This window comes from Oncorhynchus tshawytscha, linkage group LG09 (genome assembly GCF_018296145.1).
Source record: "Oncorhynchus tshawytscha isolate Ot180627B linkage group LG09, Otsh_v2.0, whole genome shotgun sequence".
NCBI classification, from domain to species: domain Eukaryota; kingdom Metazoa; phylum Chordata; class Actinopteri; order Salmoniformes; family Salmonidae; genus Oncorhynchus; species Oncorhynchus tshawytscha.
In genome coordinates this window covers 32,254,712-32,280,420 of record NC_056437.1, presented here as the reverse complement: position 1 = coordinate 32,280,420, position 25,709 = coordinate 32,254,712, and the positions used below count along the sequence as shown (strand labels likewise).

Sequence of the window (25,709 nt, the reverse complement as noted above, 5' to 3'; positions counted from 1 at the left end):
TCTCAATTTGATCCATTTTAAATTCAGACTGTAGCACAACAAAATGGTAAAAAGGTCAAAAAGTAGATCATTCATGTTAAACAAAGACAAATTGCACAAGCCCTGCACATTTGAAATGGTTGTGTTCCTATGGGAATTGTTGCATGTTTAGAGCACCGCGTTTAGGTAAAAGACCTGACAATTGTATTATTATACAGTTGAAGTCGGAAGTTTACCTACACCTTAGCCAAATACATTTAAACTCAGTTTTTCACAATTCCTGAAATTTAATCCTAGTAAAAATTCCATGTCTTAGGTCAGTTAGGATCACCACTTTATTTTAAGAATGTGAAATGTCAGAATAATAGTAGAGAGAATGATTCATTTCAGCTTTTATTTCTGTCATCATATTCCCAGTGGGTCAGAAGTTTACATACACTCAATTAGTATTTGGTAGCATTGCCTTTAAATTGTTTAACTTGGGTCAAATATTTTGGGTAGCCTTCCACAAGCTTCCCAAAATAAGTTGGGTGAATGTTGGCCCATTCCTCCTGACAGAGCTGGTGTAACTGAGTCAGGTTTATAGGCCTCCTTGCTCGCACACACTTTGTCAGTTCTGCCAACACATTTTCTATAGGATTGAGGTCAGGGCTTTGTGATGACCACTCCAATACCTTGACTTTGTTATCCTTAAGCCATTTTGCCACAACTTTGGAAGTATGCTTGGGGTCATTGTCCATTTTGAAGACCCATTTGACCAAGCTTTAACTTCCCGACTGATGTCATGAGATGTTGCTTCAATATATCCACATAATTTTCCTGCCTCATGATGCCATCTATTTTGTGAAGTGCACCAGTCCATCCTGCAGCAAAGCACCCCCACAACATAATGCTGCCACCCTCGTGCTTCACGGTTGGGATGGTGTTCTTCGGCTTGCAAGCGCCCCCCTTTTTCATCCAAACATAACGATGGTCATTATGGCCAAACAGTTATATTTTGTTTCATTACACCAGCAGACATTTCTCCAAAAAGTACGATCTTTGTCCCCATGTGCAGTTGTAAACCGTAGTCTGGCATTTTTATGGCGGTTTTGGAGCAGTGGCTTCTTCCTTGCTGAGTGGCCTTTCAGGTTATGTCAATATAGGACTCGTTTTACTGTGGATATAGATACTTTTGTACCTGTTTCCCCCAGCATCTTCACAAGGTCCTTTGCTGTTGTTCTGGGATTGATTTGCACTTTTCGCAGCAAAGTACGTTCATTTCTAGGCGACAGAATCAAATCAAATCAAATTTATTTGTCACATACACATGGTTAGCAGATGTTAATGCGAGTGTAGCGAAATGCTTGTGCTTCTAGTTCCGACAATGCAGTAATAACCAACAAGTAATCTAGCTAACAATTCCAAAACTACTACCTTATAGACATAAGTGTAAGGGTATAAAGAATATGTACATAAAGATATATGAGTGAGTGATGGTACAGAGCGGCATAGGCAGATACAGTAGATGGTATTGAGTGCAGTATATACATATGAGATGAGTATGTAAACAAAGTGGCATAGTTAAAGTGGCTAGTGATACATGTATTACATAAAGATGCAGTAGATGATATAGAGTACAGTATATACATATACATATGAGATGAATAATGTAGGGTATCTAAACATTATATTAGGTAGCATTGTTTAAAGTGGCTAGTGATATATTTTACATTTCCCATCAATTCCCATTATTAAAGTGGCTGGAGTTGAGTCAGTGTGTTGGCAGCAGCCACTCAATGTTAGTGGAGGCTGTTTAACAGTCTGATGGCCTTGAGATAGAAGCTGTTTTTCAGTCTCTCGGTCCCAGCTTTGATGCACCTGTACTGACCTCGCCTTCTGGATGATAGCGGGGTGAACAGGCAGTGGCTCGGGTGGTTGTTGTCCTGGAGGACAGGTAGTTTACCCCTGGTGATGCGTTGTGCAGACCTCACTACCCTCTGGAGAGCCTTACGGTTGTGGGCGGAGCAGTTGCCATACCAGGCGGTGATACAGCCCGCCAGGATGCTCTCGATTGTGCATCTGTAGAAGTTTGTGAGTGCTTTTGGTGACAAGCCGAATTTCTTCAGCCTCCTGAGGTTGAAGAGGTGCTGCTGCGCCTTCTTCACGATGCTGTCTGTGTGGGTGGACCAATTCAGTTTGTCTGTGATGTGTACGCCGAGGAACTTAAAACTTACTACCCTCTCCACTACTGTTCCATCAATGTGGATAGGGGGGTGTTCCCTCTGCTGTTTCCTGAAGTCCACAATCATCTCCTTAGTTTTGTTGACATTGAGTGGGAGGTTATTTTCCTGACACCACACTCCGAGGGCCCTCACCTCCTCCCTGTAGGCCGTCTTGTCGTTGTTGGTAATCAAGCCTACCACTGTTGCGTCGTCCGCAAACTTGATGATTGAGTTAGAGGCGTGCGTGGCCACGCAGTCGTGGGTGAACAGGGAGTACAGGAGAGGGCTCAGAACGCACCCTTGTGGGGCCCCAGTGTTGAGGATCAGCGGGGTGGAAAGGTTGTTGCCTACCCTCACCACCTGGGGGCGGCCCGTCAGGAAGTCCAGTACCCAGTTGCACAGGGTGGGGTCGAGACCCAGGGTCTCGAGCTTGATGACGAGCTTGGAGGGCACTATGGTGTTAAATGCCGAGCTGTAGTCGATGAACAGCATTCTCACATAGGTATTCCTCTTGTCCAGATGGGTTAGGGCAGTGTGCAGTGTGGTTGAGATTGCATCGTCTGTGGACCTATTTGGAGCGGTAAGCAAATTGGAGTGGGTGTAGGGTGTCAGGTAGGGTGGAGGTGATATGGTCCTTGACTAGTCTCTCAAAGCACTTCATGATGACGGAAGTGAGTGCTACGGGGCGGTACGGGGCGGTAGTCGAATGTGTCTCCTTCCTGAGCGGTATGTCGGCTGCGTGGTCCCATGGTGTTATACTTGTGTAATATTGTTTGTACAGATGAACCTGGTACCTTCAGGCGTTTGGAAATTGCTCCCAAGGATGAACCAGACGTGTGAAGGTCTACAATTTGTTTTCTGAGGCATTGGGTGATTTCTTTTGATTTTCCCATGATGTCAAGCAAAGAGGCACTGACAAGGTTGGCCTTGAAATACATCCATGGATACACCTCCAATTGACTCAAATTATATAAAGATATGATTATGTTAGACTATCAAAAGCTTCTAAAGCCATGACATAATTTTCTAGAATTTTTCAAGCTGTTTAAAGGCACAGTCAACTTAGCGTATGTCACTTCTGACCCACTGTAATTGTGATGCAGTGAATAATGTGAAATAACAATTTACTTGTTTACAAATTACTTGTGTCATGCACAAAGTAGATGTCCTATCCGACGTGCCAAAATTATAGTTTGTTAACAAGGAATTTGTGGTGGTTGAAAAACTATTTTTAATGACTCCAACCTAAGTGTATGTAAACTTAAAACTTCAAGTGTATATATTTATTTTATCCTTTTGGAGCAGTAATTGTTGACAAATGTTATCTCAAATCTAAACGTTCAAATATCTTATTTCCCAACTTGGGGACAATTGGGGAGACCCATTTGTTATTGGTCTATTAACAGATTCACCGTATGGTAATGTCACCATGGAAATCCAAAACTCTTTGGTAGATTATATTTTCAACCATCAACTATCAGTAAATAACACCAATCTATTTTTGTTCACCTTTTTACGGTGTTAGTTTCATCAGCTGTTGTTCCAAATGATTCAAAACACATTTAAAAAATGTTTTACTGCACATTCTCCACAATAACACTTATGGCTGCAGCCGCATCACACCTATGTTCCTAGCCGCGCACTACAACAAAAGCTAGGTAGACTGTTGGAAAACTAAGCTAATTCTCATGCTCTCAGGAGTTACATTTCTCGGCCTTCTAGGCATTTGAGATTTCCCTGTCACTCCAAAATTCTGCCCTAATACAGTAGATTGGCTGATGCCTTCTGTCTAGATTCTGAAAGCCTATCCAACTTAGCTAAGTAGATTTTTCTCCCTAGAGACCATCAAATAAAAATCCTGATCGGATCTTTTTGTTTTTGCGTCAGCGTTAACTCTTACCTTTTCCTAAACAAACTTAAGAAATTATATCAGAATATCATTTAATGATAGAAAATCTGAAATGTAAGTTTGAAGTCCTTTTTATAAAATCCTTCGGCCTTCTCTGAAGCAGTGGAGGCTGCTGAGGGGAGGATGGCTCATGATAATGTCTAGAACGGAGCGAATAGAATGGCATGAAACACATAAAAACCATGTGTTTGATACAATTCCACCTATTCTGCTCCAGCCATTACCACAAGCCCGTCCTCCCAAATTATGGTGCCAGCATCCTCGTGTGCTCTGAGGTCGTAGAAGGCCCTTACGATTTCCAACTTACCAACAACGACGAGACGGCCTACAGGGAGGAGGTGAGGGCCCTCGGAGTGTGGTGTCAGGAAAATAACCTCACACTCAACGTCAACAAAACTAAGGAGATGATTGTGGACTTCAGGAAACAGCAGAGGGAACACCCCCCTATCCACATCGATGGAACAGTAGTGGAGAGGGTAGCAAGTTTCAAGTTCCTCGGCATACACATCACAGACAAACTGAATTGGTCCACTCACACAGACAGCATCGTGAAGAAGGCGCAGCAGCGCCTCTTCAACCTCAGGAGGCTGAAGAAATTCGGCTTGTCACCAAAAGCACTCACAAACTTCTACAGATGCACAATCGAGAGCATCCTGGCGGGCTGTATCACCGCCTGGTACGGCAACTGCTCCACCCTCAATCGTAAGGCTCTCCAGAGGGTAGTGAGGTCTGCACAACGCATCACCGGGGGCAAACTACCTGCCCTCCTGGACACCTACACCACCCGATGTTACAGGAAGGCCATAAAGATCATCAAGGACATCAACCACCCGAGCCACTGCCTGTTCACCCCGCTATCATCCAGAAGGCGAGGTCAGTACAGGTGCATCAAAGCTGGGACCGAGAGACTGAAAAACAGCTTCTATCTCAAGGCCATCAGACTGTTAAACAGCCACCTCTAACATTGAGTGGCTGCTGCCAACACACTGACACTGACACTGACTCAACTCCAGCCACTTTAATAATGGGAATTGATGGGAAATGATGTAAATATATCACTAGCCACTTTAAACAATGCTACCTTATATAATGTTTACATACCCTACATTATTCATCTCATATGCATACGTATATACTGTACACTATATCATCGACTGCATCCTTATGTAATACATGTATCACTAGCCACTTTAACTATGCCACTTTGTTTACATACTCATCTCATATGTATATACTGTACTCGATATCAGCTACTGTATCTTGCCTATGCTGCTCTGTACCATCACTCATTCATATATCTTTATGTACATATTCTTTATCCCCTTACACCGTGTATAAGACAGTAGTTTTGGAATTGTTAGTTAGATTACTTGTTGGTTATTACTGCATTGTCGGAACTAGAAGCACAAGCATTTCGCTACACTCGCATTAACATCTGCTAACCATGTGTATGTGACAAATTAAATTTGATTTGATTTGATTTGGCTTATACTCTCTTTGAGTGAGTGTTACAGGTCACAGCTAAACACTTCATTCACTGCTATACATTACCAAAATACTGAAAAGAGTTTATTATTTTTAACACCCTCCTGCATCACATTATTCTCCAATCTCCATGGTGGAGTTTAACCTGTGTAGGTGGAGGAGCAGAGGGCTCGGAGATCTGTGAAGCGACTAAAGCACGTGTCAAACTCAATCCACTGAAAGTTGAGTGGCTGCTGGTTTTCACTCCTCCCTTGTACTTGATTGATGAAATAAGGTCACAAATTAGTAACTCCCCTCACCTGGTTGTCTAGGTCTTAATTGAAAGGAAAACCCCAAAATCTGCAGACGCTGGGCCCTCCATGGATTGAGTTTGACACCGCTGTAGCAAAGCACACAAGTCAATATCCCCCCCAACCAGACTCTTCCCAGGGCAGGCACTCTTCCACAATTTTTGCTCATGTAAAGCCATTGATTTATCCATATTTTGAAAGATAAAACTCTAAAGTCGGGTCACATGTGTGCTATGATAATCTTGTTTCATTGGAGCCAACCATAAATATTCCCCCTCAAGACACTTTTGTCATGTCATAATTTCCCACTGTGGTAATAGTGTATCTAGTGAAATAATCTATTTGGAACTTTATTTAGATTTGGAAGCAGCAGGCAGATATTAACATGTTATCTGAGAGCACTACTACTTTCAAAGGAATAGTTCACCCAAATTACAAAATGTCATATTGGTTTCCTTAACCTAAGGTATGACAGCAATCCATGCTTTGGTTTTGTTTACAGCTGGTACTGTTTCCAAAACATTTGAAGATTTGTGACATAGATCCAATTCATGGTACCTGTATTAGTATTTTTCACTCATCATGTCCAAATCATCTATAAGTGACTTCATTTAGCTACCTAATCAATTTGAGATCATTTAGGATGATTTGGACAAAAAATGCTAAGATACTGTAGGTACCATGACTTGCATTGGATTTGTGCCAGAGAAACAAAACAGTGCCAGAGAAACAAAACCAAAGCATGGATTGCTGTCATACCTTGTCCATAGACTGCTTACAGGGTAAGGAAACCAATATGTAATTTTGTAATTTGGGTGAACTATCCCTTTAATGCTTTTGATGTGGGTCACAAATCCAATTGAAAATGCTTTTGGAAATCACTAATTTCCATAACTCTCAATCCGAGTTGCCGCTTAAACATAATTGGTTTGATATGGTACAAATCGTCAAAAGATGGTTCACAAACCCATGTCTGTGGAGCTTTACAAATGTACCAACACACTGAGGAAAGTCAGGGAAACAAGAACATAATACAGATGGTGCTGTGATGCTGTCATGCTGCCAGTGTAATTGAGGCAGAATGATGGATATTTTCTAAGCCAAGACAAGCGTAAAGCTAAGAAACTGTTCTGTAGCTAACAGGAAGATAACCTCTTCCCACACACCCTCTGACACCAGATATAATGGCACACCAGGTTCACAGGAAAGACAAACAACAAATAGCAAGGGAAATTACTTTATGCTCACTGCTATAGAACAGAAATACAAATGCCAACATGAACTGTAGATCTAATCCACAAAGCTATTGTATATACGTTCCCCTTGTATATTCTATAGGGGTTGTATACAAAGATAATCATATTCTGCCAATTAAAATCTTATTTGCTTCTATTTTGTTGCCCTAGGTGAAACTATTGGCTTCCAGAGTTTGCTGGCTGTTCTGTTGCCTTGGAGATTACTGTAAAGTCAGGCGCTGCTGTGACTCATCTGAGGGATCTGATTACACAGTGGTCTTTTTGGTCTCCTATCCAGAGGCATGGCTATTAAGCGTGGAGCCTCATTAACCATCTGAAGCTGCAGCCAGGTAGCCTACCTACTGTCACTGGACTGATGGGGTTATAATGAAGCTGTAGATCCCTCACCCCTCTCTCTGGAATGGTGGCTCACTAAGGATCAAATAGCCACCAGCTGGACAATGGGAATGGCCACGCCCCTCTACAAGCTGCGTTGCTTCCTGCGGCGAGCTCACATGCTCCTCCTCTTCTTGGGTATCGCCTACCTGATGGCAGGGAGCATTCTGCTGCTGCAGCGCTCCAGCCTGACCCTGAGGACCACCCAGCCACCAGGCAGCGCCAGCCTCTCTTCTCTCATGGCACTGCCAGCACCTCCCACAGCCGTGAGGGCTGCCCCCGGCCTGGACATGAGGGCGCGCTCCAGATGGGCAGCCCCCCAGGGCATGTTGGGTGGTGGAATGGGCATCAAGATGGGGCGGCACTGGCCCACATCCCGGCACCTGAGGGTCCAACATCTGCACCGCCGCTGGTTCCACGGTCTGATGCCAGACACACAGGAGCAGAGGGGTCCCCTACAAAGCAATACCAGGCACAAAGGTACCACCTACCCACTGCAACATTGTTTACTTTATTGCCAACATAGGTGTAGTTTAACCGCTGACTGCATACCTGGTTTAAATAGTATTTGTTCCAGACTCAGTGACAGGACTGAGAGCCTAAAATCTGCTGCAAACCTGTATTACCATCACTTCTCAATAGTGTGTTGTACTAAATTATTAATATTGTTGTTTGAATGGATATAATATGGCTTTTCATTAACTGCTTTGTTTTGACATGGCAAGGAACCTACATGGGTTGCTTCATGCATGATGCCAATGATCAAGCCCTGGGGGGAACCGTGTTGTATGACCTGCGCAAAATGACCAGCTCTTTGTGTCAAGACACCTGCTCAGAAAGGTAATGAGTCTGGAACCATGGAGAGCTGCGGCTATTTGGTTAATTATTCTGTCTCAGTCACTGGGATGAATAGATCCTGTGTTCCAATGGGGAAGAATGGTGGTGGTGTGTGTGTGTGTGTGTGTGTGTGTGTGTGTGTGTGTGTGTGTGTGTGTGTGTGTGTGTGTGTGTGTGTGTGTGTGTGTGTGTGTGTGTGTGTGTGTGTGTGTGTGTGTGTGTGTGTGTGTGTGTGTGTGTGTGTGTGTGTGTGTGTGTGTGTGTGTGTGTGTGTGTGTGTGTAGTGGAAGGCCAGATCTGCGTTAGAGATGCAGAATAAGATATAATGGGTATTTGAGGGGTGTTAGTATACATTCAAATTAATGACAAAACTGTATAAATCATTTTATGCCAAAACAGTTAGCAGTGGAATATCCCACAGTACGTTTAGACACAGGAAATGATTGCCACAAAAACAAATAGCCAAAGCAAACAGAATCAATCAATGTGGACTGCTGGGAGGATATTCTACCAGAATCCTATGCCTGCTCAGCCTTTCCTCCACCCACATGGAGAGTAGAGTCATGCTTTTAGCTGTCATCGTTGAAATAAAGCACAAATATAAGTCTGGGAAATTTTGGGTGGAGCTCAAAGCAAATGCAAAAAGGTCATTTTGAATAGGTCCTCTCTTTCCAAGGAGAGAGGGTAAAGATACTTGAGGTAGGATGACTCATGTCGCCCTTGGGATTAGAAAGGACCTCCATCATCCACCCAGAGCAATTACTGTGATCTAGTCAATGGTGAAAACTGTTACCAGCCAGCACCACAGAGCAATGGATGCTGTGCTTCTCCACTGCCTGCCCTGATTGATTCAATTAAAAATGTTTAGTATTTATTCACATGGAGGCCTGGGGTTATGCAATCTGGTGTCCTTTGGGGCAAATTATCCCAAGGCTGATGATGGTTAAAGACAGCCCTGGGCTAAGGCACTGAGGTGAGAGGGTTTGTGTGTGTGTGTGTGTGTGTGTGTGTGTGTGTGTGTGTGTGTGTGTGTGTGTGTGTGTGTGTGTGTGTGTGTGTGTGTGTGTGTGTGTGTGTGCGTGCGTGCGTGCGTGTGTGTGTGTGTGTGACATATGTGCTTGTCTCCTCTCTGCAGTGGGTACCGATTTGCAGGTCTGGAGTACGGAGCAGAATGTCACTGTGGTAACCACATCAGCAGCTCGCGGTCCCAGGAGGAGGACTGTAGCCTAGTCTGCAGGGGGGAGAGGGGCGAGAGAGGAGTCCCCTGTGGGGGTGTGGGGCGCCTCTCCATCTACAAGGTGGAGGAACAGCTCCCAGGACAGAGGAAATGTAAGTACATTCAATCTGGATAGAGCACTGGCTGATTGAACGGCTGTAAAACTTTATTAATGTCTGAACCCAGAACCACATCTCGTGAGCGTTGACCAACAGTGTCAAGAGAGACCAGTGCTTTACTAATGCTTACTGTACATTATATCAGCCATAGCCAGAGGACTATGCACTATGCAAGCATGGCACTGGAAGGAATAGCGGCCATTTTACGGGCTCCTGACCAATTATGCTATTTTGTGTATTTTCTTTTGCGCTGATCTTAACTTTTTTTGTACGTAATGTTTCCGCAATCGTTTCCTATGATCATCAGAACAGCTAACACTAACCTCAATTTGGGGGAGGACATCTACTTCATGATTTGGAATGGGCCCTCAGATAATCAAAAGTTTCTTCAGCTGCACCATTGAGAGCATCTTGACTAGTTTCATCACCTCTTGGTATGGCAACTGCTTGGCATCTGATCGCAAGGTGCTTCAGAGAGTAATTAACCAATAGCTACCCAGACTATCTGCATTGACCCTTTTTGTTATTGTCTTTTGACTCATCACATACGCTGCCATTACTGATTATTATCTATCCTGTTGCCTAATCAAATCACATCAAGCTTTATTTCTACAGCACATTTCATACATGGAATGCAACACAATGTGCTTCACGGGAAAAAAACAATTAAAACTACGAAAATATTTACTACACAAACATAAGAGTATAAAAAACTAAAGAATAACAATAAAAACTGAATGACTAAAAAGCACCCTAAGGAAAACAAAGCTAAAAAGGTGTGTTTTAAGATTTCAAAATGTCCACAGTTTCGGCCCCCATCAGGTTCTCTGGCAGGCTATTCCAGAGGCTGGGGACATAGTAACTAAATGCTGCCTCTCCAAGCCTCTTGGTCCTAGGCTTTGGGATAGTTTAAAGGCCAGTGCCAGAGCACTTAAGGGACCTACTGGGTACATAACGTAAAAGCATGTCTGACATGTATTGGGGTGCACAATCGTGGATTGATTTAAATAGAAGAATCTTCAAATTAATTCTAAACTTACAGGCAGCCAGTGCAGAGACCTTGAAACCAGTGTAATGTGTGCTGCAGCATTCTGTATGTTTTGCAATGGCCAATGGCTTTCTTGGGTACCCCAGACAGGAGAGCATTACAGCAGTCAGGCCTGTTTGTAATAAAAGCATGGATGAGTCTCTCTGTATCAGCCTGGGAGAGAAATCCTATTGCCTAGTCACTTTATATATACCTATATGTACCTCAATTACCTTGTACCCCTGCACATCAACTCGGTACTGGTACCCCGTGTATATAGCCAAGTTATCATTACCCATTGTGTATTTATTCCTTGTGTTATTGTTTCTATTTTTTCTATTATTTTTTAAACATGTCACTGCATTGTTGTGAAGGGCCAATAAGTAAGCATTTCACTGTTAGTCTACACCTGTTGTTTACAAAGCATGTGACAAAATACAATTTGATGTGATAATTTGATTTAGCAATTTGTTAAGTTGATAATAGATAGATTTCTATGGCCAATGTTTCCTTTAAGCTTGGCAGTGTAAGACTATGCTTGTAGATCATTTGCCATTACCAGTACAGAGAAACAGAGAAATGCATTCAAGGAATGTAGCTATGTTTATAAGATGTGGTCTGATGTCTGCTTACCTCTGTTCTACTCATAGTCAGAAACGTCCGCTACGGTGGCTGCTTCAAGGTTCCAAAGAACACCACCAACACCTTCCCTGTCTACTCCTTTCAACCAAACTCCACTTCACAGACCTGCATCGAGACCTGCACAGATAAGGTTTGATTCTGTTCCCAAAAAGAAACTCTTGAAAACCACTGAACCATTTATTTCATCTTCACTACCAGCCCAGACCCCAGTCTTCCTCACACAGACCTAGGAGTGAGGTATCATCGATCATGGCCTGTCTCTGTCTCTGCTCCCTGGAGATGGGAGATGGGAATGGCGTGGCTCTGTGTGATTGAGCGCCTGGAACACCATTTGACTGTTTAAGGTTTAATGTCCCTCTAAGGAGAAATAGATGGGCTCTGGAATCAGTCCTTCACGCTGAATGGGTGCATCAGTTGGGTCAAATCAAATCAAATCAAAGTTTATTGGTCACGTACACAGATTAGCAGATGTTATCTGAGGTGCAGCAAAATGTGTGTGCTTCTAACTCCAACAGTGCAGTTTAAAAATATATATATATCAGTACAAGCAATGACAGAGACAGGAATTTAAATATATAGTATACAGTACCAGTCAAAAGTTTGAACATACCTACTCTTTCAAGGGTTTTTCTTAATTTTTTACTATTTTCTACATTGTAGAATAGTAGTGAAGACATCCTAACTATGAAATAACACATATGGAATCAAGTAATAACCAAAAAAGTGTTTAATAGATTTTAGATTATTCAAAGCAGCCACCCTTTGCCTTGATGACAGCTTTGCACACTCTTGGCATTCTCTCAACCAGCATCACCTGGAATGTTTTTCCAACAGTCTTGAAGGAGTTCCCACATATGCTGAGCACGTGTCAGCCTGTAGATGTGTTGGGTCATTGTCCTGTTGAAAAAAATGATAGCCCCAATAAGCGCAAACGAGGTGGGAAGGCGTATCACTGCAGAACGCTGTGGTAGCCATGCTGGTATAGTATGTCTAGAATTCAAAATAAATCACTGACAGGGTCACCAGCAAAGCACCCCCTCACATCACACCTCCTCCGTGCTTCGAGGTGGGAACCACACATGCGGAGATCATCCGTTCACCTACTCTGCGTCTCACAAAGACACGACGGTCAGAACCAAAAATCTCAAATTTGGACTCATCAGACTAAAGGACAGATTTCCACCAGTCAATGTCCATTGCTTTTTTTTTGCTTTTTTTTGTTGGCCCAAGTAAGTCTCTTCTTATTATTGGTGTCCTTTAGTAGTGGTTTCTTTGCAGCAAATCGATCATTAAGGCCTGATTCAAGCAGTCTCTTCTGAACAGTTGATGGTTTTTGCAACTGCACTTGAAGAAACTTTCAAAATTCTTGAAATGTTCTGGATTGACTGACCTTCATGTCTTAAAATAATGATGGACTGTCATTTCTCTTTGCTTATTTGAGCTGTTCTTGCCATAATAAGGACTTGGTCTTTTTACCAAATAGGGCTATTTTTTGTATACCCCCCTACCTTGTCACAACACAATTGATTGGTTCAAATGCATTGAGAAGGATAGAAATTCCAAAAATGTACTTTTAACAAGGCACACCTGTTAATTCCGAATCAAAACAAATTTTATTGGTAACATATACATGGTTAACATATGTTATTGCGAGTGTAGCGAAATGCTTGTGCTTCTAGTTCCGACAGTGCAGCAATATATAACAAGTAATATCTAACCATTCCACAACAAAAACCTAATACACACACATCGAAGTAAAGAAATGGAATAAGAATGTATAAAAATATGGATGAGCAATGTCAGAGCAGCATAGGCTAAGATGCAATAGATAGTATAGAATACAGTATATACATGAGATGAGTAATGAGTTGAGTAATGCAAGGTATGTACACATTGTTAAATTGGCATTATTATAGCGTCTAGTGTTCCATTTATTAAAGTGACAAATGATTTCAAGTCTGTATATAGGCAGCAGCCTCTCTGTGCTAGTGATGGCTGTTTCCACCTTCTCCACTGTTGTCCTGTCGATGTGGATAGGTGGTTGCTACCACGATAATCTCCTTTTGTTTTGTTGACGTTGAGAGAGAGGTTATTTTCCTGACACCATACTCCAAGAGCCCTCACCACTTCTGTAAGCTGTGTCGTCGTTGTTGGTGATCAAGCCTACTACTGTTGTGTTGTCTGCAAACTTGATGATTGAGTTGGAGGCGTGCATGGCCACGCAGTCATGGGTGAAGAAGGAGTACAGGAGGGGGCCGAGAACGTACCCTTGTGGGGCCCCTGTGATGAGGATCAGAAAAGTAGAGATGTTGTTTCATACCTTCACCACATGCGGGTGGGCCATCAGGAAGTCGAGGACCCAATTGCACAGGGCGGGGTTGAGACCCAGGGCCTCAAGCTTAATGGGTACTATGGTGTTGAATGCTGAGCTATAGTCAATTAACAGCATTCTTACATTCCTCTTGTCCAGATGTGATAGAGCAGTGTGATGGCAATTGCATCATCTGTGGACCTATTGGTGCAGTAAGCAAATTGAAGTGGTTCTAGGGTGACAGGTAAGGTGGAGGTGATATGATACTTGACTAGTCTCTCAAAGCACTTCATGATGACAGAAGTGAGTGCTACGGGACGATAGTAATTTAGTTCAGTTAACTTTGCGTTCTTGGGTACAGGAACAGTGGTGGCCATCTTGAAGCATGTGGGGACAACAGACTGGGATAGGGAGAGATTGAATATGTCTGTAAACACACCAGCCAGCTGGTTAGCACACTAGCCAGCTGGTTAGCACATGCTCTGAGCACACGTCAAGGGATGCCGTCTGGGCCGACAGCCTTGCGAGCGTTAACACGTTTAAACGTCTTACTCACGTCGGTCACGGAGAAGGAGAGCCCACAGTCCTTGGTAGCTGGCCGCGTCGGTGGCACTGTTTTATCCTCAAAGTGGGCAAAGAACGTGTTTAGCTTTTCTGGCAACTAGACGTCGGGGGCCACGAAGTGGCTGGTTTTTCTTTTGTAGTCCGTAATTGTCTGTAAACCCTGCCACATACATCTCGTGTCTGAGCCATTGAATTGCGACTCCACTTTGTCTCGATATTGACGTTTTGCATGTTTGATTGCCTTGCGGAGGGAACGACTACTCTGTTTGTATTCTGCCATATGCCCAGTCATCTTGCCATGGTTCGTGGTTCATGCTTTCAGTTTTGCGCGAATGCTGCCATCTATCCACGGTTTCTGGTTAGGGTAGGTTTTAATAATCACAGTGGGTACAACATCTCCTATACACTTCTTGATAAACTCAGTGACCGTATCGGTGTACACATCCATATTATTCTCAGAGACTACCCGGAACATATCCCAGTCTGCGTGATCAAAACAATCTTGAAGTGTGGATTCCAATTGGTCAGACCAGCATTGAATAGTCCTTAGCATGGATGCGTCCTGTTTGAATTTCTGCCTATTGGAAGGTGAGGAGCAAAATGGAGTCGTGGTCAGATTTGCCGAAAGGAGGGTGGGGGAGGGCCTAATATGCATCCCAAAAGTTAGAGTAACATTGGTCCAATGTTTTTCCAGCACGAGTGCTACAGTCAATATGCTGATAGAATTTAGTTAACCTTTTCCTCAAATTTGCTTTGTTAAAATCCCCAGCTACAATAAATGCAGCCTCAGGATATATGGTTTCCAGTTTGCATAACGTCTACTGAAGTTCCTTGAGGGCCATCGTGGTATCTGCTTGAGGGGGGACATACACGGCTGTGACAATAACCATAGAGAATTCTCTTGGGAGATAATACGTTTGGCATTTTATTGTGAGGAATTCTAGGTCAAGTGAACGAAATGACTTGAGTTCCTGTATGTTGTTTCAATTACACCATAAGTCGTTAATCATGAAACATACATCCCTGCCCTTCTTCTTCCTGGAGAGATGTTTATTCCTTTCGGCACGATGCACTGAGAATCCATGTGGCTGTACTGATTCCGACAGCATATCCTGAGAGACCCATATTTCCATGAAACAGAGTACGTTACAATCCCTGATGTCTCTGGAAAGCAATCCTTGACCTGATTAGGGACTGGACATTAGCGAGTTATATACTCAGAAGCGGTGGGTGGTGTGCGCGCCTCCTAAGTCTGACTAGAAGACCGCTCCGACTCCCTCACCTCCGGTGTCGTTGTTTTGGGTCGTCCTCTGGGATCATTTCAAATGCCCTGGGTGGTGCGAAGAAAGGGAAAATCGTATTCCTGGTTGTAGTGCTGGAAAGTTGACGCCGCTCTGATATCCTATAGTTTTTCCGGCTGTCTGTAATAACACTTAAGATTTTCTGGGTTAACAATGTAATAAATAATACATAAAACGACAAAATACTGCAACACTTCCTAAGGACTAAAAGCGAGGCAGCCCTCTCTGTCAGAGACATTTTTCAAATTGAAATGCATTCCAGGTCATGAAGCTGGTTGAGAGAATGCCAATATTGTGCAAAGCTGTCATCAAGGCAAAGGGTGGCTATTTGAAGAATCAAATATATAATATATTTTGATTTGTTTAACACTTTTTTTAAATTTACTACATGATACGTGATTCATGTACTACATGTTATTTCCTAGTTGATGTCTTTACTATTATTCTACAATGTATAAAATAGTAAAAATAAAGAAAAACCTTTCAATGAGTAGGTGTGTCCAAACCTTTGACTGGTACTGTACATGTACTTATAATGGTGTGTATATACAGTGTGAACAGTATATGAATAGAAAGTTGTGTACAGGAGTAGTTATGTAGAATGAGCCATGAACAGAATATAGTATATTTACAGTGCATTCAAAAAGTATTCGGGCCCCTTCCTTTTTTCCACATTTTGTTACGTTACAGCCTTATTCTAAAATGGATTAAATTACATGTTTTCCTCATCAATCTACACACAATACCCCATAATGATGAAACGAAAACAGGTTTTTAGACATTTTAGCAAATTTATAAAAATAAAAATAAACTGAAATACCTTAGTTACATAATTATTCAGACCCTTTGCTTTGAGACTCGAAATTGAGTTCATATGCATCCTGTTTCCATTGATCATCCTTGAGATGTTTTTACAACTTGATTTGAGTCCACCTGTGGTAAATTCAATTGATTGGACATAAATTGGAAAGGCACACACCTGTCTATATAAGGTTGCACAGTTGACAGTGCATCTGGCTAGAACAGTGACTGAGGTTCAGGGCACTGGGGGAGGCCGGCTAGTGGTGACTGATTAACAGTCTGATGGCCTGGAGACAGAAGCTGTTTCTCAGCTTCTCGGTCCCAGCTTTGATGAACCTGTACTGTCTCCGCCTTCTAGATGGTAGCGGGGTGAACAGGTCTTGACTCGGGTGGCTGAGGTCCTTGATGATGTTCTTGGCTTTCCTGTGACACCGGGTGCTGTAGATATCCTGGAGGACTGGCAGTGTGCCACTGGTGATGCATTGGGCTGACCGTACCTTCCTCTGGAGAGCCCTGCAGTTGCAGACAGTGCAATTGCCTTACCAGGCAGTGATGAAGCCCGACAGAATGCTCTCAATGGTGCATCTGTAGAAGTTTTTGAGGGTCTTCTGGGCCAAGCCAAATTTATTCAGCCTCCAGAGGTTGAAGAGGAGCTGTTGCACATTCTTCACCATGCTGTCTGTGTGAAAGGACCATTTCCGGTTGTCAGTGATGTGCACGCCGAGGAACTTGAAGCTTTTGATCCTCTCCATTGCGTCTCCATCGATGTGGATGGGGGCCTGCTCTCTCTGTTGTCTTCTGTAATCCACTATCAGCTCCTACGTTTGTTGACATTGAGGGAGAGGTTATGATCCTAGCACCACTCTGCCAGGGCTCTCATCTCCTCCCTGTAGGCTGTCTCATCAAGGTGTGTAATCAGGCCTACCACTGTTGTGTCGTCAGCAGCTTGATGATTGAGTTGGAGATGTGTGGCCACACAGTCATGGGTGAACAGGGAGTACAGGAGGGGGCTGAGCACGCGTGGCGGAGGTGTTGTTGCCTACCTTCACGACTTGGGGTTGGCCCGTCAGGAAGTCCAGGACCCAGTTGCACAGGAAGGGGTTCAGACCCAGGGCCCTGAGCGTAATAATGCTTGGAGGGCACTAATGGTGTTGAAGGCTGAGCTGTAGCCGAAGAACAGCATTCTTACATAACTATTTATCTTGTCCAGGTGGGATAGGGCAGTGTGCAGTGCAATGGTGATTGTGTTGTCCGTGGATCAGTTGGGGCGATATGTGAATTGTAGTGGGCCTAGGATGTTGGGTGAGGTGGTCCTCTGCTCTGCTCTGCTCTACACACAAATGGCTAGAAGAAATATCACAGCCGTGTCTAAGTGATGATAGTAGTGTATTTGATTTAGCCTATTCCCTCTGTACGGGTGTGTACTTTTGTGCTTTGTGTGTTTTTACATTAGCGTATCTTCCAGTGCCCAGTGTCAATAAATTAAGAGAACTGTACCAGCATATAACACAATTGCCTCTCTCCAGAGTCAGTCTCGATAGAAATTGTAATTCCATATTGTGTGGAGGTGATGGGGGCTATACTGGGGCTATACAATATTGAATAGGAAAAAACTAAGACAACTTGTGCAAAAAACATCTGAACTTTAGAAAAAAAGGAATCAAAGAAAATGGAGCAGGAGTGGTTCAGACATCTTATATAACCCACCTATCATGTCACCCAAGGGAAAATCACATCCAATCCACCAGAGGAGGAATGAGTGACCAGTCATATTCCTTGCACTGTAAATTACTGCTTGAAGTTATGCCTCTGATGTTTTTTATTGATCCTGGTTCGGTTTCTACTGCAGGAGCTCCCACTGGCTGTGTTGAGGAAGCCACATTGTTACTGCGTCTGGGCCTCGTTTCTGTTTAGACTGAGTCAACGTCTGCCACTGGACCAGCCATGTCTGGAGACTAATGGCACAGAACACACTGATGCCTCCATCTCCACTTCCCCGTCTGACCAAGACTACTACCAGATCTACCAGACACCTGTACTTGGTGAGAGCCTTGAATAACCTTTAGTTTCACTGATACTACAGTCCAAGTTTTCAACCATAAAAAAAATATATGGACTTTATACTTCACTGCAACTGTAATTAAACTCTTAGCAATAGCATGCTACAATACAGTATCTCAGAGATAGATCAATGGTGTGTTTTTATGGCGATGTTCAACCCTGCTGGTTCTGCCTCATTCAGACTCTAGGTGCAGAGAGAGGACATTTCTGCCTGAGAGGTCTACCTCCCTGGTGGCTCTCTCCAGCTTCCCCGGAGCTGGCAACACCTGGGTACGCCACCTGATTGAGCTCGTGACGGGCTACTACACTGGCAGCTTCTACTTCGATAGCGCGCTTTACAATAGAGGTGAGGCTGTGAACACAGCTCAGGTGTTGTGATGGATAATAGCACATACTGTGAATGCTTGATGTTTCTCTACTGAAATGTATCATTGCATGTTTTTAAGTATGCGCTAAAAATTGTTATACCATGGAGCTCTCATAGAGAATTTCCAATGAATGCACTTGTACAGTACTTACAAATGGCAATAACAGCTTGAATGCTCTGTGACGCATAAGTTTTCAGATGTTTGATCATCTTGGGTATTTGGGTTTTTCTACCAGGTTTCAAAGGGGAGAAGGACTACTGGAAGAGTGGGCGTAGCATCTGTGTTAAGACACATGAGAGTGGTCAGAGAGAAATAGAGATGTTTGACTCTGCCATCCTGCTGATCCGGAACCCCTACCGTTCCCTCATGGCAGAGTTCAACCGGAAGTGTGCTGGACACCTGGGCTATGCCACAGACGCACAGTGGAGGAGCAAAGGTAACACCACACAACAAGCACAGCTCAGTGTTTAGGGAAATGGACTGGGGGTTATGTGGCAACTAAGGAATGCAAAATGATTAAGGCATATCCAAACAACACAATGAGATTTTGGGATTTTGGTAAACTGTTTGCCTTGAACAAAAGTCTGTTTCAAACAGACGTTCATGACTGGTGACAAATGTTCACATCAGCTGCTATACTGCATAGACTCTGGACGTGAGATGTCAGCATAGTCTCCACACATCGCACATTGGAACCCTTCCGGCGCCGACAGAGATGGCCGCCTCGCTTCGCGTTCCTAGGAAACTGTGACAAATAAATTTGATTTGATAAGATACACTACATTACCCCAAAACTGGGTGGACACCTTCTCATCGAACTTCTCATTCCAAAGTCATGGGCATTAATATGGAGTTGGTTCGCCCCCTTTGCTGGAATAACAACCTCCACTCTTCTGGGAAGGCTTTCCACTATTTTTGCAGATACTTGTTTCCATTCAGCCACAAGAGCATTAGTGAGGTCGAGCACTGATGTTGGGTGATTAGGCCCGGCTTGCAGTCAGCGTTCCAATTCATTCCAAAGGGGTTTGATGGGGTTGAGGTCAGGGCTCTGTGCAGGCCAGTCACACCGAGTCTTCCACACCGATCTCAACAAACCATTTCTGTATGGACCTCGCTTTGTGCATGGGGACATTACCATGCTGAAACAGGAAAGGCACTTTTCCAAACTGTTGCCACAAAGTTGGCAGCACAAATCATCTAGAATGTCATTGTATGCTGTAGTGTTAAGATTTCCCTTCACTGGAACTAAAGTGCCTAGCCCGAGCCATGAATAACAGCCTCAGACCACTAACTTTACAGTTGGCACTACGATTCATCTGTCGGACTGCCAGATGGTGAAGCTTTACAAAAGGTGTAGATGTTAAAGTGAAATGCTTACTTACAAGCTCTTAACCAGAAATGCAGTTTAAAAAAAATACCCCCCCTCCCAAAATAAATAAAAGTAACAAATAATTAAAGAGCATCAGTAAAATAACAATAGCTAGGCTACGTATATACAAGGGGTACCGGTACAGAGTCAATGTGCGGAGGCACTGGTTAGTCGAGGTTATTGAGGTAATATGTACATGTAGTTAGAGTCATTAAAGTGATTATGCATAGATAATAACAGAGAGTAGCAGCTTAAAAGAGGAGGGGGGGGGCAATTTAAATAGTCTGGGTAGCAATTTGATTATGTGTTCAGGAGTCTTATGGCTTGTGGGTAGAAGCTGTTTAGAAGTCTCTTGGACCTAGATTTGGTGCTCCAGTACCGCTTGCCGTGCGGTAGCAGAGAGAACAGTCTATGACTAGGGTGGCTGGAGTCTTTGACCATTTATAGGGCCTTCTTCTGACACCGCCTGGAATAGAGGTTCTGGATGGCAGACTTCTATACCACTACCCTCTGTAGTGCATTGCGGTCGGTGGCCGAGCAGTTGCCATAACCAGGCAGTGATGCAACCGGTCAGGATGCTCTCAATGGTGCAGCTGTAGAACCTTTTGAGGATCTGAGGACCCATGCAAATCTTTTCAGTCTCCTGAAGGGGAATAGGTTTTGTCGTGCCCTCTTCACAACTGTCTTGGTGTGCTTGGACCATGTTAGTTTGTTGGTGATGTGGACTCCAAGGAACTTTAAGCTCTCAAACTGCTCCACTACAGCCCCGTCGATGAGAATGGTGGCATGCTCGGTCCTCCTGCCACTGCTCCAGAGTCCAATGAGTTTTACACCACTCCAGCTGACGGTTGGCATTGTTCATGGTAATCTCAGCCTTGTGTGCGGCTGCTCGGCCGTGGAAACCCATTTCACGAAGCTTCCGATGAACAGTTCTTGTGCTGACATTGCTTCCAGAGGCAGTTTGGATCTCGGTAGTGAGTGTTGTAACTGAAGACAGACGATTTTTACATTCTACGCGCTTCAGCACTCTGCGGTCTAGTTCTGTGAGCTTGTGTGGCCTAACATTTTGCGGCTGAGCCGTTGTTGCTCCTCGAAGATTCCACTTCACAAAAACAGCACTTACAGGTGACCGGGCAGCTCTAGCAGAGCAGAAATTTGATGAACTGACTTGTTGGAAAGGTGGCATCCTATGACGGTGAGCTCTCTAGTAAGGCCATTCTACTATGAATGTTTATCTATGGAGATTGCATTGCTGTGTGCTCAATTTTATACACAACGGGTGTGGCTGAAATAGCTGAATCCACTCATTTGAAGGGGTGTCCACATACTTTTGTATATAAAGTGTACCTATTTCCCCCCTCTCCTCTGTTTACTTCAGAATGGCCAGAGTTTGTTGACAGCTATGCCCCCTGGTGGGCGTCCCACGCTCTGAGCTGGCTGCAGTTTGGCCGTCGCCTGCTGGTGGTACACTACGAGGACCTGCAGAGGGCGCTCTTCCCCCAGCTCCGCCTCCTCACCTTGTTCCTCAACACCACCATGATGGAGGAGAGGCTGATGTGTGCTAAAAGCAACCAGGACGGACACTTCAAACGCTCTGGGGGGGCCCAGCGACCTTCCTTCGACCCCTTTACCGCAGAGATGAGGAGCACCATCGATTCCTACATCCTCACGGTGGACCAGGCCCTGAGGGACAGGAACTACAACGGCCTGCCACACAAATACTAACCCAGATGATCACCAGCTCATCCACACTACAGCCCGAAAGGACATGACAATAAATGAAGTGGGAAGGTGCAATCTCTGCCACCACTCCAAGGGGAGTTGTCCAGCCAACTAATTAGCATGGTTGGGTGAAGGTTTTTAGATGTGTTGAAGAATTCTGTCAGCTACAAAACATTTCCAGAAGAGTGGCTCAGAGGGAAAGTGACTGTATGAACACACCAATGATGCACTTGACATTGCCAACCCACTGTGAATGGCTGTAACATCGAGTTAGACTTTAGTGTGAACTGTCAGTTTCACTGGGATGAAAACATTGCTGAACATTACAGCTCCTGCTGAAGGTGACACATTCCCCTTTTTACTGCAGGCATATGAGGTATGGAACAATTGCCTGTCTGCACAAACAATTCAATCAAGCATTGTAGACTGTGAGGCCTTTAGCTTGTATTGGAATCCTTAGGTCGTTTGAATTTGTTTGAGATTTTTGTCATGTTTAATATCAGTTTTACTGATAAACAGAAAACATGCCATCCAGCAATCTAATCTGGTTGTTGTATTGGACTTTTGCTAATTAAATGTCCTGTGTTTAGCTCTATTGTCAGGTTTTTCATTATTGATTGAATGATTGACTCATGGTTGACTCATATCTTGTTGTGGTAGTCAGTGGGTAGTGAAACTGAGGTATCTGGTCTTAAGCAGGCTTTTTTGTTTGTTTGTAGTTGTATCAGTTTGTAAGTGGCTTCCATTTCTCTGAGAGACGTAAAGTGACATTGTACTGGGTAAACAGCCCATTCGTAGCATTGTGTACCATATCTTGTACAAATTGTGGCTGGTCTAATAGCTTTGGTCTAATTTGGTCTAGTAGCTTTCCCGTGTTTATAGGGGAAAGTGTACCGCTTGAGAATAGAATATGGACACTTGAGTGCAAGATATTTTACCAAATTATAATTTTTAATTGCATGCTTAATGTTCAGTCTGTTACTGCAAACAACAAGTCAACACATTGGGAAGATAATGGCCAGAAAGGTATTTGAAGATAGACAAACAAACAATTGGTCATATTAATGAATCTAAAAGCTGGATCCATGCACAGACAGACGGCAGCACTGGCATCTGTTTATGTAGATTAGCGGCATAGTTGTGGAACAAAACAAACACAGACTAATTATAAAATAAATATGGTGCAACTCTCTGGCTGTCTGCCATTGTGTTTGGCTGATGACAGAATATAAAGAATTTCACACAAAGACAATGGAAAAATAATCAACTCATTGAACCCTATCATTTAAATTAGAATTTGTTGAGTTTTTGGGGGTGTGTTACAATGCATTTGCATAGTGATGTGGGCTCTAAGCCACTGAGTCAAGATGTTGAAACACTTCCTATCAAAACCCTCAACGATACTATTAACCCATCTGTCCAAAGACTGAGTCTGTAACTCATTACAACATCTTACCTTGGCACAAGGGTGACAACTATAGTGTAACTAGCTCATTGAACTATAGTCAGCTCAATGCATTGCTCTCGATGTGTTTTCAAATGCAGCTTTTTTTTCAGCGGTGTCGTTTATTGGTTTAATCCAAAAGAGACAACTTTAGGACTATAAAATCAAGGCCTAGATTCAATCAGACCAAGCATATACCTGCGATAGCCGACACCCGCATAGCTGATGTTTTGGCAGGGTCGGACGTGTAACTGCGTTGGAGCTGTCAAATCGGTGAGCAGCTGCTCTTGATCATTGTTACGAAGCCACTTGTGTCCCACTCGCATTACAAGTTCAGAACGAGAAAGTGTAGGCAATATAGAACCAATGACACTCAAATGTACAATTATTCAATGAAATAATGATTTCTATCAGCATAATCAAGAATTCCAGTGTTCGAACTTGTAAACAAGGCTACATGGGAATTATATTAAAGCAACTCCGTGCAGCCACTGGCAATGTCCGATTTAGGTATAATGCCAGGAGCTGCTTGTGGATTTGACAGCTCTAATGCAGTTCTACCTCCGACACCGCCTAAACAATCGCAATGCGGATGTTAACAGCTAAGTTCAAAGAGCACTGTCCACTATAAAGTCAAGGGTTTTGAATTAAAGATGGAATCCTTAGTTGCTATATCCATTTTTGGACATTTAAATTAATTATACAGTGCCTTCACAAAGTCATACCACTTGACTTATTCCACATTTTGTTGTGTTACATCCTGAATTCAAAATTGATAAAAATTGATACACACAATACCCCATAATGAATAAGTGAAAACATGATTTTTAGAACATTTGTGAAATCTATTGAAAATGAAATACAGAACTATCTCATTTACATAAGTATTCACACCCCTGAGTCAATACTTTGTAGAAGCACCTTTGGCAGCGATTACAGCTATGAGTCTTTCTGTATAAGTCTCTAAGAGCTTTCCACACCTGGATTGTGCAACATTTTCCCATTATTATTTTCAAAATCCTTTAAACTCAGTCAAGTTGGTTATTGATCATTGCTTGACAACCATTTTCAGGTCTTGCCAAAGATGTAAGCAGATTTAAGTCAAAGCTGTAACTCAGCCACTGAGGAACATTCACTGTCTTCTTGGTAAGCAACTTCAGTGTAGATTTGTCATTGTGTTTTAGTTTATTGCCCCGGTGAAAGGTAAATTTAATTTAAGGTAAATTAATCTCCCAGTGTCTGGTGAAAAGTAGACTGAACCAGGTTTTCCTCTGTGATTGTGCCTATGCTTAGCTCCATTCTGTATATTTTTTCTCCTGAAAAACTCCCCAATCCTTAACAATTACAAGCATACTCATAACATGATGCAGCCACCACTAACTATACTTGAACATATGGAGGGTGGAACTCAATAATATGTTGTATTGGATTTGCCCCAAACATAAGCCTTTTTATTCAGGACAAGAAGTTACTTTGCCACATTTTTTGTCATGCTGGAGGGTCATGTCAGGAGGAAGGGTGTAGGAAGGGTACCACATGAGGGAGGAGGATGTCTTCCCTCTAACGCACAGAGTTGAGATTGCCTGCAATGACAACAAGCTCAGCCCGATGATGCTGTGACACACTGCCCCAGACCATGATGGACCCTCCACCTCCAAATCGATCCCGCTCCAGAGTATAGGCCTCGGTGTAACAGTCATTCCATTCGACGATAAACACGAATCCGACCATCACCCCATGGTGAGACAAAACCGCAACTCGTCAGTGAAAAGTACTTTTTGCCAGTCCTGTCTGGTCCAGCGATGGTGGGTTTGTGCCCATAGGCGACATTGTTGGCGATGAAGTCTGGTGAGGACCTGCCTTACAACAGGCCTACAAGCCCTCAGTCCAGCCTCTCTCAGCCTATATGTGGACAGTCTGAGCACTGATGGAGGGATTGTTCGTTCCTGGTGTAACTCGGGCAGTTGTTGTTGCCATCCTGTACGTGTCCCACAGGTGTGATGTTCGGATGTACCAATCCTGTACAGGTGTTACACGTGGTCTGCCACTGCGAGAACGATCAGCTGTCTGTCCTGTCTCCCTGTATCACTGTCTTAGGCGTCTCATAGTACAGACATTGTAATTTATTGCCCTGGCCACATCTGCAGTCCTCATGCCTCCTTGCAGCATGCCTAAGGCACATAAGCAGGGACCCTGGGCATCTTTATTTTGGTGTTTTTCCCATAGTCAGTAGAAATGCCTCTTTAGTGTCCTAACTTTTCATAACTGACCTTAATTGCTTACCGTCTGTAAGCTGTTAGTGTCTTAAAGACCATTCAACAGGTGCATGCTCATTGATTGTATATTGGTCATTGAACAAGCATGGGAAACAGAGTTTAAACCCTTAACAATGAAGATCTGTGAAGTTATTTGGATTTTTACAAATTCTT

The 25,709-nt window shown here is 43.4% G+C and overlaps 1 protein-coding gene across 1 annotated transcript in view; it reads left to right on the top strand.

The window, feature by feature from the left end:
* LOC112257817 (WSC domain-containing protein 1-like) overlaps positions 1-23,912 on the top strand; it is a 31,337-nt gene extending 7,425 nt beyond the window's left edge. The window contains exons 2-9 of the mRNA XM_024431688.1: positions 7,274-7,978; positions 8,224-8,338; positions 9,471-9,664; positions 11,348-11,469; positions 18,166-18,358; positions 18,559-18,723; positions 18,981-19,181; positions 21,493-23,912. Coding sequence (XP_024287456.1) covers positions 7,564-7,978; positions 8,224-8,338; positions 9,471-9,664; positions 11,348-11,469; positions 18,166-18,358; positions 18,559-18,723; positions 18,981-19,181; positions 21,493-21,839 — 1,752 coding nt within the window. The 5' untranslated portion in view covers positions 7,274-7,563 and the 3' untranslated portion in view covers positions 21,840-23,912. The remainder of the gene's footprint in view (positions 1-7,273; positions 7,979-8,223; positions 8,339-9,470; positions 9,665-11,347; positions 11,470-18,165; positions 18,359-18,558; positions 18,724-18,980; positions 19,182-21,492) is intronic.
* The last annotated feature ends 1,797 nt before the right edge of the window (positions 23,913-25,709 follow it).